Source organism: Grus americana, chromosome 3, assembly GCF_028858705.1.
Source record: "Grus americana isolate bGruAme1 chromosome 3, bGruAme1.mat, whole genome shotgun sequence".
Taxonomy (NCBI): Eukaryota; Metazoa; Chordata; class Aves; order Gruiformes; family Gruidae; genus Grus; species Grus americana.
Window position 1 is genome coordinate 104006416 of NC_072854.1, and position 12796 is coordinate 104019211.

The window sequence follows — 12796 nt, forward strand, 5'->3', positions numbered from 1 at the left end:
TTGGAAGAAGTAGACAAGCTTTCAAGTACAAAAGCTGCAAGGCACAGTAAAGGCTTTTCTTCTTTTTTGCAACTAAACTAGTTGATCTAGTAGGAAGAATGTATTGGAAATACTGGAAGAGAGGTTTTCAATGGGAATATAGGCTTGAGGGTGTATTGGAAGAAAAAGGAGTTGCTGATGGGGAAGGTAAGACCAGAAATGTAGTGCAAAGTACAAAGAAGCAATCCAAAGGGGGGAAATGGCAGAGAAAACCCAAAATGCTTATTTCATGTAATAATTTTTAGAAGACCCACTTGAAGAACATTTTGTAGCTGTAAAAATTTCTGACAGGTTCCTACAAAGAGGCCACTTTGTTTGCCACTATGTAGAGTGTAATTGCTTCAGTGTGGATGGAAACAGAATGCAGTGTAGGAAAAGAAGTGAAGAGTCCTTCATCAGGTTATTTTGTGAGAGGAAATGAACTCTGAGGATCCAGCCTAGGATTTTATCACCCATTAGCTTTCCACACTTAAAACGATGTAACGGAAAAAGAAGGAAAAAATGGAAAAGGTGAGGCTAGGAGATCATTCTAGCTTACAAAATCATGCATCACCCTAACACTACAAAGATAATCAGCCCAGGAGAAGGAGATTGAAGCAGACATGCTAATTTCACTAAGTATGGCACTTATTACGCTTAACAGCCTTTTGCTTAAGAACCTCTAGTGCCTATTTAACTGATGATATCAATTGTGGAAATTATGCCATACTTAGTTTGTGACTTTTTAGCTCATTCTTCATATTTTTCTTCCTGAACATGTAGCATAAACAACATGGAGATAAGCCTTACTTTCAGATACCATAGAAACCGTGGTATGTATAATATCTAGCTCTTTTAATACACAGTATCCATCCTGACCCACAGTGTCCTACAGTTTTGAAACCTGCAAACACTTTCTTGTCATTCAGTTCATAGGGGAGGATGGATGTTCTTTGTGCCATTGGATTCATGCAGTGATGATTTCTTGTACTTTTACAAATGCCTTTTATGCCAGGTACACACTGCCAGCCCTCGACTTTGTCTTTTGGTAGCAATGGCATGGGGATAAAGGCATTTAATTTTGGATACCAAGGCACAGCTGAGTCCTCAGAACGTATCTAAGATCAGTTATAGTTAAAATCAGGAGATTGCTTTTGGCACATTACTTACTTTTAGATCCTTACATCACTGCCAGAACTGAGGTATGCAGTTTCTGGAGTCTTTGGAAAGATATGACTGTGCAGAAAGGAAGAGAAATGAGCCAAGTTCTTGTGTCCCATTTGCCTCACACACACCCCTGCCCCAACACATCTTTGCAGAATGACAGCTGCATTACATCCTCAGAAACATTTGAGTTGACCTGATAAAGACCAAAGGAAAGGCAAAGTTATATTTGTACTTCTCTGGGACTTTCCTAGCATTGATTACTGATTCTGTCATCCCTCTGGCACTTCTGAGCAATGGTAGTCCCCTTGCTGCTGGCAGACTCTCTGTAAACAGTTGTTCAAACACTTTGAAGGTTGCCTCATAAAAAGGAGTCCCAATGTTCAATGTCTGAGTGCCCTCAGTTTCTACTGGAGAACTCAGCATCGCCTACTAGGGGCACTTACTCATTTTCTGGACTTAGACCAACATCTTCTCACGTCTTTTTGCTAAATGTGATCGGAAAGAAGGCAAAGAGCTTGTCATGCTGCTGTTCTTCTCATAAGACAAGTGTTATTGTGGGAGCTGCACTGTTGGCCTTTGAGAGGTGTAACACTCCCTTGAAATAAATAGGGAGACTCTACATGTTGGACAGAATCTGGCCTTTTCAAGCCTGTTTTTCTGTTTAATTATGAAAAGCCTAATTTTATCATGATGACATAATTTCACACCTCTCTTGAAATGTTTTTCTTTACATGTATTATGCAGTTTCACCATTGTTTTATTCCAGCGGTGTTTGCTAGATGTCAGGTTGGTCTGGGCTGAGAAAATAGGAGGAAACAATGAGACATTGTCAGTTATTCATTTGGAGATGGACTTGGATGGTTAAAAAGAGGAAGAACCCAAAACAATAAACGAAGTCACACAGCTGGCATGCCAAAAGTTACAAAGTGATGTTATCGTGTGGTATCTTGATTGCAGTTGACTTAATGTTGCATGGCATTCCAGCTTCCTGCATCGCAAAACTATCAACATAGTAATAACTGGGAAACCAGAAACCTGTTAGCAGCCAAAAGTCCAGTTGTTTTCATCCTAGAGTTAGGGTAAATACTAGCAGGCTGCGCTTGTATGTGGGAAAGCACTCACTGAATTGTTTAGACAGGAGGACTGTGGGCATTGGAAATTCTAGGCATGCAGTGCTGTGTCTTGAAAGGGAGGGGCTGGGGTTTTTTGTACAGGTATTTTTTTATTGCATGTTCAATAGCAAGCTTTGCTGAAACTTTTGACACAAATACATCTGGCATCAAAGTTTGGATGGAAGCAGCATCTCCTGTTGCACAAATCCATGTGTGGCCATGATTCACACCAGGCTGTCTCTGCACGCCCCCGGGTTACCTGTATGGACAATAAGTTTTTTCTGTGTAATGTATGACTGGTACCTGAAGTCAGAGGGAAGGCTGGAAGCATGAGTAAGACATTACCATACAGACTAGTTATGGGTGAGCAATATAGTGTCTTCAGCGTACAGACTACATTGTACAGGCTTTACTTTAGCATCTGATACTATTCTTGAACAGTGTAAGTATTACTGAAGAAGGTAAAATAGCCTCTTTTGATGTTCCAGTTACTATGATCTCTTCACTGCTTGCATTGCAAGACAAGTTTTCAGGGCAGTCTTTCTGTGTGATTTCTCTTAGGAAGGAATATGTGATGGCATGTTTTGCTTGGGAGCATAAGCTGATTTCATTAGGGTGTTTTTGTATCACCTTCCTCTCCCTGCACACCCTAAGAAAATTCCTTCTGAAAATGTGCCTGAATGTATATCTGCTGCATAAAGGTTTGAGCTGTAATAGCTTCTTCTGCTATTTTAGAATGCTGGTGGTCCATTTTAATAAAAAAAACAAACAGGTAAATGTTAACCTGTAAGCAATTGTATTTGTTGTTTCTTGCAGGTTCTAAAATCAAAAGAATTATCATCACCAGGACAGCGCTACATCGACAGCAAAGTAGTTAAAACAAGAGCTGAAGGAGAGTGGTTGTCTTTTGATGTCACTGAGGCTGTACATGAGTGGCTCCATCACAGAGGTGATAACAAGTGCTCTTTGCCTTCACTCCTGCCCCAGCTACTCCTCTATTAATTCAGCAGTATTTCAGGGTTATTCCATGTGTGAAAACCAACTCCACTTACTTTTATGTTTTGCAGACAGGAACCTTGGATTTAAGATAAGCTTACATTGTCCATGCTGCACCTTCGTGCCTTCCAATAATTATATCATCCCAAATAAAAGTGAGGAGCTTGAAGCAAGATTTGCAGGTAACGAAAGAAAAAAAAAACAACTTTTTAAAATGTTGTGGTACTTACTAATTAAGGAGAGAAACAAAGAGCTGTTACTGCACCTCTAAAATGGCTTTCAGCTGATTGAAAACTTGCTCATTTGAGAATCTTGGTTCTCAGCTGATAGGGAATGGTATTGGAGGCACAAGGGTAAAACTATATCAGCTGAACTATTCTAAAACCAGAAGCTGTCTCATTCCATGCATGCAGCTTCGATGTCCTTAAGTGTCTGTGTTACAATTTGCAGCGTGCACACCGGATATACATGCAATTTTGGATGCAGGGGAGACTGTTGCACAGTAGACTATCCACTGTTGGATAGTCATGAGAAAACTTGCTGAATGTTTTCAAAATAAACCCTTTGACTGCTGTCCATCCTAGCACGGTAACGGTTCAGGCTTAGTAGAAAAGGCTACTGCTGGAAAGTTGAATTAGGATGGTGTTTAGCTCGCAATATAAGCTGCTTGCAGTAGGTATGTGTGTGAGCATGGTGCGTTCTATGAGTGTTAAACAGTAATTGTTGTGGCAAATTTCCAAAGTATAATAAGGCAACAGTTGGCTGGTTTGCTTACAGAAGCACCTTCCTTTGTTCTGACTGAGTAGAGAGGGTCCCAGTCTTTGTAAGGACCTGCACACATACTTACAGCTCTTCAGGCACACTAAATATCTCCAGATACTCTTTTTTTTTTTTTTCTTTTTTTTTCTGGTCATATCAGTAATACTTTAAAATCACTCTGAGCAATCACATCAGTCGCTTTGGGAAGAGCTGAACAATAGGTGCCAGACTTGTATAAATGTCCTGCAGTGTTTTACTGCCAGTGCATCGTGGGTTGAAGAAACAAAAATGATGCGCCTGTCTGTGTGCTCCTACTTCCAGCAGTGGAAGGCTGATTCTCAGGTGAAGTCAACAGAACTACATTAGTTAACATTGATTATCTCTATAATCTACATTGGCACATAGAATTTATTGTAACATATTTGTATATCAGTTACACAAAGTATTTTTAATGCTGACAGCTTGGTCAAAACTTAAAGATTGGCTTGAGTGAGCATTAAAAAATAAACAACAGTGCGTAGTTAGGGTTATGGATATAGGTGCTTCTTATGGACAGCAGACAAGGTGATAATATAGAGTAAAGATATTAATATAGAGTAAATATATCAAGGTCACATAAGCTCCCTTCTGTTTTTAAGCCATTCAAGTTTCAGTTTCAAAAAGGGAAATGTTATTTAATGGAATGTGCTATAGTTATCATCCACCAGTACGTATAAAACTATGGCTATATTAGAACCAACCCAAATTCTGTTTATACAGTTCTCATTTATTAAAGTATATCATGATTTGGTTCATTTGTTTTCCAAGGATTTGGCCATATTCCTCCTTAAGTATTAAGTTTTTCTAAACATTGTTTCATTGCATTGGAATTTTTTCTCTACGTAAATACATGTATTGTACATATGATTAAAGCCATTGTGTATATTTAAAAAACTGTTGGTATGATATTTGGTCGCTGTAATTGCAAATGTTACAAAAAGAAAAGGGTATCTCTTCCTCTTTAGATAGTATTATCTGGTTCAGGAGGTTAATTTTCAAAAGGGTCTTAGCAACAGGTATAACGTGCTGTTTGGACTCCTAGGAAAGGGTCATACCTTGAGTCTTTTGCCTGTGCTATTGCCGTGATAGGAAGCTAGTAAGGCAGTTAGTATTTTAAGAGAAAATACAAGATGTGAAGTCATTGATTGCCACTTCAAGAAGAAATATTTCAATCAATGTCCTTGCCATGCCCATACAAAAGAAGGGGCTAGAATAACTGACTTTATGGGGAAAATTAGCAGATTTAAATAAGCTGGCAATGGGAGACAGAGAATTTACAAGCATTAGAAAGAGGTAAATGTGGTAGAAAACAGCTAATGGGATGGAAGTAAGCAGTGGGAAATGCAGGTGAAGTATCCAGAGTAGCTTTAATGGTGTTACAAGGTTTTAAAAGGTACATAACTGTTAAAAGATGGGCATACTGCCCTAAGTGAAGTGGCAAAAGCATCACTGCTTGGGACATTTGAAGCTAAGCGATGCAGAGGCAGTAGCTGAAGTAATCTTTGCTGTTAGTCATTTCAACAGTTCTGGTAAATGTACTGAAATGCCATTAAATGGCTGTGACTGTGGGAGGGCTGATACAATAGATAACATGAGAACTGTGAATATCTTAGGGATCTTGGGTTGAAATTTGCCCCCACTTCCCCAGTATACATGCTCAGCTGACGCCATCATTGCCCAGTTTCTGAGAGAATTTTTTTTAAAGAGATGGTTTATTTAATTTGTGAAGAAAAAGCAACACAATGTTTATCACCAAAATGTATTTTTTGAAGGTATTGATGACTACACATATTCCAGTGGTGATGTGAAAGCTTTAAAGTCCAATAGGAAAAAATACAGTGGGAAGACCCCACATCTTCTGCTAATGTTATTACCCTCCTACAGACTTGAGTCGCAACAGCCCAGTCGGCGGAAGAAGCGTGCTCTAGATGCTGCCTATTGTTTTAGGTAACTATGCATCCATATTCAGTGTACTTAAATAGTATTACCATCCTGTGAGGTGTGATGCAGTTGCTCATCATGTTTCTTTACAGTTGGCATTTATACAGAGCGTGGGCCCTCAGTCACAGACACACGGGGTCTGTGTGCCGCAGGTATCTGCCCAGTGGCCTCCAATCCTGCAGAGACAGTGGCAGATCAGGAAGGTTGTGGCCTTAGAAAGCAGAGGCTGACCTCCATCTGGGATGATTCCCAGCCCCATCAGCCCCATAATTGCAGCCTAATTATCACCTCCGCTGTACTCACCTACTGAGAGAGGCCGCTTAGTAGGACCTGGAGAAAAATACTTACTGGTCCTCCAGGGAAACCATTAGCTTTGTGTAAGCAAGTCCTGCCATCTCTAAGCGTCTGATTTCAGTTACAGTATAATCTACTATTGATGTGATTTGGTTGTGAATTTTTGGGAGTTGGATTTACCTGCCTGTAAAGCATCATTCAGGCAGCAAGCAACTGGAATATTTTTATTGCCTATGTTGCCTTTGTTATGACGAACATGTTTGTCTGTATTTTATTTCCCAGGAACGTGCAGGATAATTGCTGTCTGCGTCCACTTTATATTGACTTCAAGAGGGATCTTGGCTGGAAGTGGATTCATGAACCTAAAGGGTATCATGCTAATTTCTGTGCAGGAGCCTGCCCATATTTATGGAGCTCAGATACTCAGCACAGCAGAGTAAGTCATGATTTTGCTAATTCTCAGCTTGTATTTTATAACTGCAGGGTGAAATATGTTTCTAGGATGGACATCAGCACCAATGCCCAAAGCTTGTATTTATTATCTCAATAACTAAGGATGATGAAATGTGGCCCTATAGAGGGACTCGCACATGGCCTCAAGCTAGTGATGAAGCAGTAGGAGTGTGTTGGCCCAGAGATATTTTTTTTAATGTGTTCATCAATACGACTCATGGATGGTTGGGATGCTTTTTGTGAGTAAGAGCTTGGTGTAGCTTTGGGAGGCTGCCTGGGAAGGGACCTTTCTTTATAGAGCATGAGTGGAAGATGGCACAATGAATTCTGTAAGCAAAGGCACCGAGGGAGGCACTATCAGAGCTACAAAAGGGCTGAGTCGTACCACCTGATTATGACCTACTTTTATGCCCTGCCGTTTTTTCATTTTTTGTTGTTACTGATATGCTACCGTGCTGAATTTTGTGAAAACATACTGATAGATGTGCTTCTTTTACTTCAAAAGATGTATTCGTTCTCGTACTTCGAAAATTTAAATGCAAAGGAGGAACCTTTCGTCTGGGATGCTGAAGAACCTATAGTTGTCTGAGATGGGACTTTTTATTTTAGGGATTAGACATGGTATTTTAGCCAACTGCCTTAGGATGAGTAGTACTCTGCTGTGAAGTGCTTGTTTCTCTCAACTGTCAATAAGGATGTCTAGACAGCAAATGCAGGAGGCAGACATTTGCATCACAGTTGTCATAAAGTAAGAATTTCACCCTCAGGTCCATACTAAGAATGATGTCTCCCCTTTTTCAAGCCTCCCTTAAAATACCAGATCAACGTCAGCCAGCAGGGAGAACCCTTCGTGTCCAGAGGGCAGCTTGCTTTCCCTTTGACCTGTAAAGCCACGATAGTGTGCTCTTCCTGAACTTACAGACCCATGTATAGATACCCTTTGTAGCTGCCACTGGCTGTGCCATTGTAGTATTAGCAGTGTCAGCAGGCAGAGGTATAAATAAGGTAAGTATGTTTCCATGCTGGTATGGAGTAGTAGTGTACACATTTTGGAGCAGCACTTGTTTTTAAAGGAAAGAGGAAGAATAACTGTCATGGTCACAAATATGTGGTTTGGATAGTTGCCCAAGGAGTCAGAAGTTGCTTAATAAAGTAGTTAGTGTTGCTGTCCTGAACAGATCTTTTGTCTCTCTATGCTGCAAATGTTGTGTTGAAGTTCTAGGAAAAGGTCGCTTGGTGTTTGGCTAACACATTAATGGCATCCTCAGAAATACCTATGCATCATCAGCGGGTAACCCTACATGCTTCCCTTGCAGAGAAGCACGCATATGAATCCAATATGACATAAAGCACCAGCGCTGCTAACTTCGCCGCAGCTGACGCTCAACAGGCATAGCTGCACCTTGAGTCCTGGTGCTTGCAGGGTGGCATTAATGGCCTTAGTAAAATGTAGCCAGAGAGGAAAAGCAGAGGAGGGCTTATGCACTGAAGGACTCTTTTCTCCTTTTTAATCCTTTAACAGCAAATAGCAATCTGAAGACACAGATAAAAGCCTTTCTGTTTCTTCTTTCCATATCAATACAGTGTGCGTCTTGATTCAAAGGGCTACGCTTTGAATCAAGGCAGGCTCCAGGCATGTACCTGTTTCAAGTGTTAAGACTGTATGGATAAAACCTTAGGAAACTCAGGCAGATCGTGACACTGGATTGAACTGGGGAAGCATAAAAAATATTAAAATCAAAGAATCTTCGTACTGCTTTCAGTGGGCTTTCTCTCAGGCGCTGTGGGAGGAAATGATGCAGAAAGGAATTTGCTCTGCAGTGGCAGGAAGGCAGAGGTAGCTGACTTAATCTCTCTTTTTTTCTTTTCTCCTTCTAGGTACTCAGCTTGTATAACACCATAAATCCAGAAGCTTCTGCCTCTCCGTGCTGCGTGTCCCAGGATTTGGAACCCCTCACCATCCTCTACTACATTGGCAAAACACCGAAAATCGAACAGCTGTCCAACATGATCGTAAAGTCTTGCAAGTGCAGCTAAAGGATACCCCTGAAACAGCATGACGTGTGTGTATTAAAAAAAAATAACCAAGGAAAAAAAGAAAGAGAGAGCGAGAAGGAAAGAAAGAAAAATGAAAACCCAGGTTCATCAGTGTTAAAAGAAAAAAAAAAGAAGAAAAAAAAGCGGTACTAGTCTGAACTGTTTGAAAGTTTTGTTTTTTGTTTTTTTAAACTGGCATCTGAAGCAAAACATTGAAGGCCTTTATCCTACATTTCACCTACACATAGTGTGAGATAGACAAGAAGCAAAGTTAAAGAAAAAAAACCTTTTAAAAAATAAACACTGGAAGAAATTTGTTAGTGTTACTATGTGAAAGGAAAAAAACAGGAAAATCCCATGAAGTGGAGTTGCTGTATCTGTCCCGTGCCTTACTTGATCTCTCTGTATTGTTACGCAGTAGGCATCCTACCCATTCCTCTTAGTTGTAGAGTTAACAGTGCATTATTTATTTGTGTGTAAAAACTATCAAATGAACATTTCCGTATCGCCATTGGAAAAAAGAAAACCAGCCAGTGTGGACAAAGTGGAGACCAAATAAGCTGCCAGAAATACATATAAAGCCTAACGGAACACAAGCTCAAAAGAATCAGAAAAGTAATGGTTAGTTTAGTTTGATTAAAATAGAAATCAGTTATTACATTATTGAGAAACTCTGCCTTTAAAATACCTTATTTTTCATGTGAGCTGCCTAGAGAGGCTTCTTGTAAGGTCTCAAACCCTTGTTTTAAATACTGAATAATTTACTAATAAAGGACACTCTGTTTCAGTCTCAAAGACAAGTCTATAAGATTTTTTTTTTTTACTGTAAATGATTTAAAATGTCAGTTTAGTAAACCAGTGAAATATTTAACATGTACTGGTCTAATCTTCAGACCTTAATATGTTGCTGTATAGCTATGCTATGGGATTTTTTTGTTCTTTTGGTATATGTAACCATACCTAGAGTATTACAATAGGTGGGTAGTAAAAGCCAGCTTAATTGGAAACATATCTGTAGATCTCTATTTGTAAACTATTAAAAAATTAAGTACTTTATGTGTAATGTGTAAATTTTCACCATATTTTTGTACTCTGTAATACTGTCAGCTCTCATGACTTTGAATTTGAATTTGGGGCTCTTTTTGATCACTCAGAATCATGTGTTTCCCTCTAGCTGGCCAGTATGAGTAGAGTCCCTATATTTTGACTTGCACTACAAATACATGTTTTATAATAATTGCTATACATGTGCTTTGTATATTGTTCATCATTATGACATAAGCTACCTGACTCCATTTGTTTTTCTGTTTTATAAAAAAGATGGATTAAAGCGATCTCTCCCCCCCCCCCCCCCGCCCCTCCCCGCCCCGGTCATCCCCGTTTGTAACACTTGAATCGCGATGCGGTTCGGATTCCTTAGACCTTTTTATTTCCTTTCGGCTATAGACATTCAAACAGATGGGCAGGGAGCGAGGTGTTGCAAGAAGAGATGTCCCGGCCTGGCTGAGGCGAGGCAAACCCTTGCAGAGAATGACATTCACCACTGTGCAGGAGGCTGGTAGGAAGCATCTGCCGCGGCGATGCCCCGAAGCAGGACGTGAGCGGGATCGCTTTGCCGTCAGAGGCCGTGCCTCGGCTTTGCACCCAGCGGGGACTTGCCCCCGCAGTTGGTCTGTGGAACCTGCTCCTTCTGCAGGTAACAGAGGTTTGCCTTTAACTTCTGCCCCTTCAGGCTATTGGTGCGTGTGGAAGGATTAGCAGGATCAGACCCTTGATTTTTGTGAGTTTGCCTTTTATTTTTTTTCAATTGAGTTCACGTTACAGTTTCTTTTTAAAAAAGGGAAAAGGAACAGGGGGTTCCTAGGATTTTGTTGTTGTTAGGCATCTTTAAATATTGTAGAGGGAGTAAAAAAAAAAAAAAAAATCCACGTTGTACTCTTCATTTAAAAAAAGCCCCAACCTAAATTAGCGAAAAAATCACGAAGAAGGCACATTCAGTTCAGTTCATTTCACATGATGAATGGTTTTGTGTGGCAAAGCTGGACAACTGCATTAGAAACATACTACTTGGATGAGAAGGGCATTTTCTGTCACTGAGCCGAGCGGTGTCAGGAGGACGCTCCTGAGCTTGATGTTGTCAGCTCCAGTTTTAAGAAGTGCAATTTCTCTGGCTTCAGCAGAACACTGATGCAAAACTGAAGTACCGCAGCGGCTGGCGCACGCAGCTCCTCGGGACTTCGGTAGAGCCTGTGCTTATGGCCTAGATGGAAACGTAGCCCCACAGATGGTCTAATCCCACCCGTTGACTCAGCGCAGAGGAGGAGGTATGTTAGACTTTGGATTTATTTAGTGAGTTGAGATGAACAAGTAAAAAATCTGTCCTGCTAACACTCGCTTGAGCCAAACTTACTCCAGTGAGAAGATGCACTGAACTCAGTGAAACTCCTCAGGGTAGTAAATACTCTGGATTTTGTTGTATACGGCAGCAAAATTAGTTTTATCAGGTTCAGTATGAGAACTGTGTTTTTGTTGGACAGGAAAGGAGACGAGGATGAACACATTTTAAAAAACTTAAAAACATTTTTGCAGTTCTCTGCTATGGGAATGCAGCTCAAAACCAGTTTTGAAGCTTTGAAAAAGTGGAATAGGAAATAGCATAGTTGTCCAACTATACTCACTATGCGCTGGACGCAGCTGAAAATTTCGGTTTGGGTTTGGAGTTTTTCTCTAAATTTAAGTATAAAACCTTATTTCTGTAAATCATTACCCCAAGATCAAATACTTTTTTAAAAAAAAACCTTTTTTTTTTCTCAAAATGCACTGATAGTATTTGAAATACTCTCTTATAAAGCTCCTACAATTTTTTTGTTTGTTTGTTTATTAGGCATGTATTTCCCTTTAATTACCAAGGATGTTAGGCCTGATCCTACAATGTGCAGAGCTCATGGGTGAAATTTCCCTCTCACAAGTGGGGTACTGTGAGTCCTAAGCACCCCTCAGGTCTGATGCAAATCCCCCTGGAATGATGTTTAGATGGGTCTGCAACAGCTCAAGTACTTTGTGCCAGAGGCCCTATCACGCCGAGGTAATTGCCACTGTCTGAGCAAAGTCCCTGAGAACTGGTGGGAAACGTTCAGCACCTTGAAAGATCAGACCCAAGGGGTTGGCTGGGGCTGAGGGGGAATCTGAGCACTTAGCTGGGTGGGGTGGGACAGCATTTTTTATGTGTTTAGCATCAGTACAATTGTATGGTTGGCATGGTTTAAAGGAGAAAAAAAAAAAAAGGAACTTAAAGGACAGCTGTGTTGTACTTTGGTGATCGATTACTCTGTATTTTAACACATTGTATGTCTGTTTTTGTGGTGCTCTAGTGGTAAATAAATTATTTCAATTATATGCTGGTGTTGCTTTCGTATGGCAGCGTTCTTCTGGTGTAGGCGATTCCTCAGCCTTGGCTCAGCTTAATCCCTGCAAAGCCTGATTAGGTGTGTGATTTTAGTGTGTGTGACCTTGACGTGGTCCGGCGCAGGCTGAGGTGAAGAACAACCATCCAGGCTGAGCGTGAATCATGTCTGCTCTGAGGATTGCTTTCCCCTCAGCCGTATGTCTTGGTCTATAGGCAAGAAGTGGCTTCTGGTTGACTGCTCTGAGCAGCAGCTCTGTCCCATGTGTGTGCAGGACAGGTGCTGCCCTGGGCAGGATCGTTTCCTTGCAGCCTCACTGTGCCTGATCCCTCACCAGAACAGTCCTCTTACTGCAGGCACCAGTTGTGGTGGCTTTCCTCTGGTAGACAATCTCAAAGTAGTTTCTTCTTCCTTTCTGTAGTGCTGGTGAGGGGGGAGAAAGTGATCTGTTTCATGATACCCATATGGTAAACGGTCCAATGCCATTGCATCCTTCAGTAGACCTCAGTGAAACTGTTGGTTTTGTACGTCGTACAAAATAGTCTAAAAAGGGATGAGATGGGATAGGGGAGGAGA

General features: G+C 40.8%; 1 protein-coding gene across 1 annotated transcript in view; it reads left to right on the top strand.

Annotated features, from left to right (window-relative positions):
• TGFB2 (transforming growth factor beta 2) overlaps positions 1-9872 on the top strand; it is a 64118-nt gene extending 54246 nt beyond the window's left edge. The window contains exons 3-7 of the mRNA XM_054822357.1: positions 3114-3246; positions 3365-3475; positions 5864-6038; positions 6609-6762; positions 8658-9872. Coding sequence (XP_054678332.1) covers positions 3114-3246; positions 3365-3475; positions 5864-6038; positions 6609-6762; positions 8658-8816 — 732 coding nt within the window. The 3' untranslated portion in view covers positions 8817-9872. The remainder of the gene's footprint in view (positions 1-3113; positions 3247-3364; positions 3476-5863; positions 6039-6608; positions 6763-8657) is intronic.
• The last annotated feature ends 2924 nt before the right edge of the window (positions 9873-12796 follow it).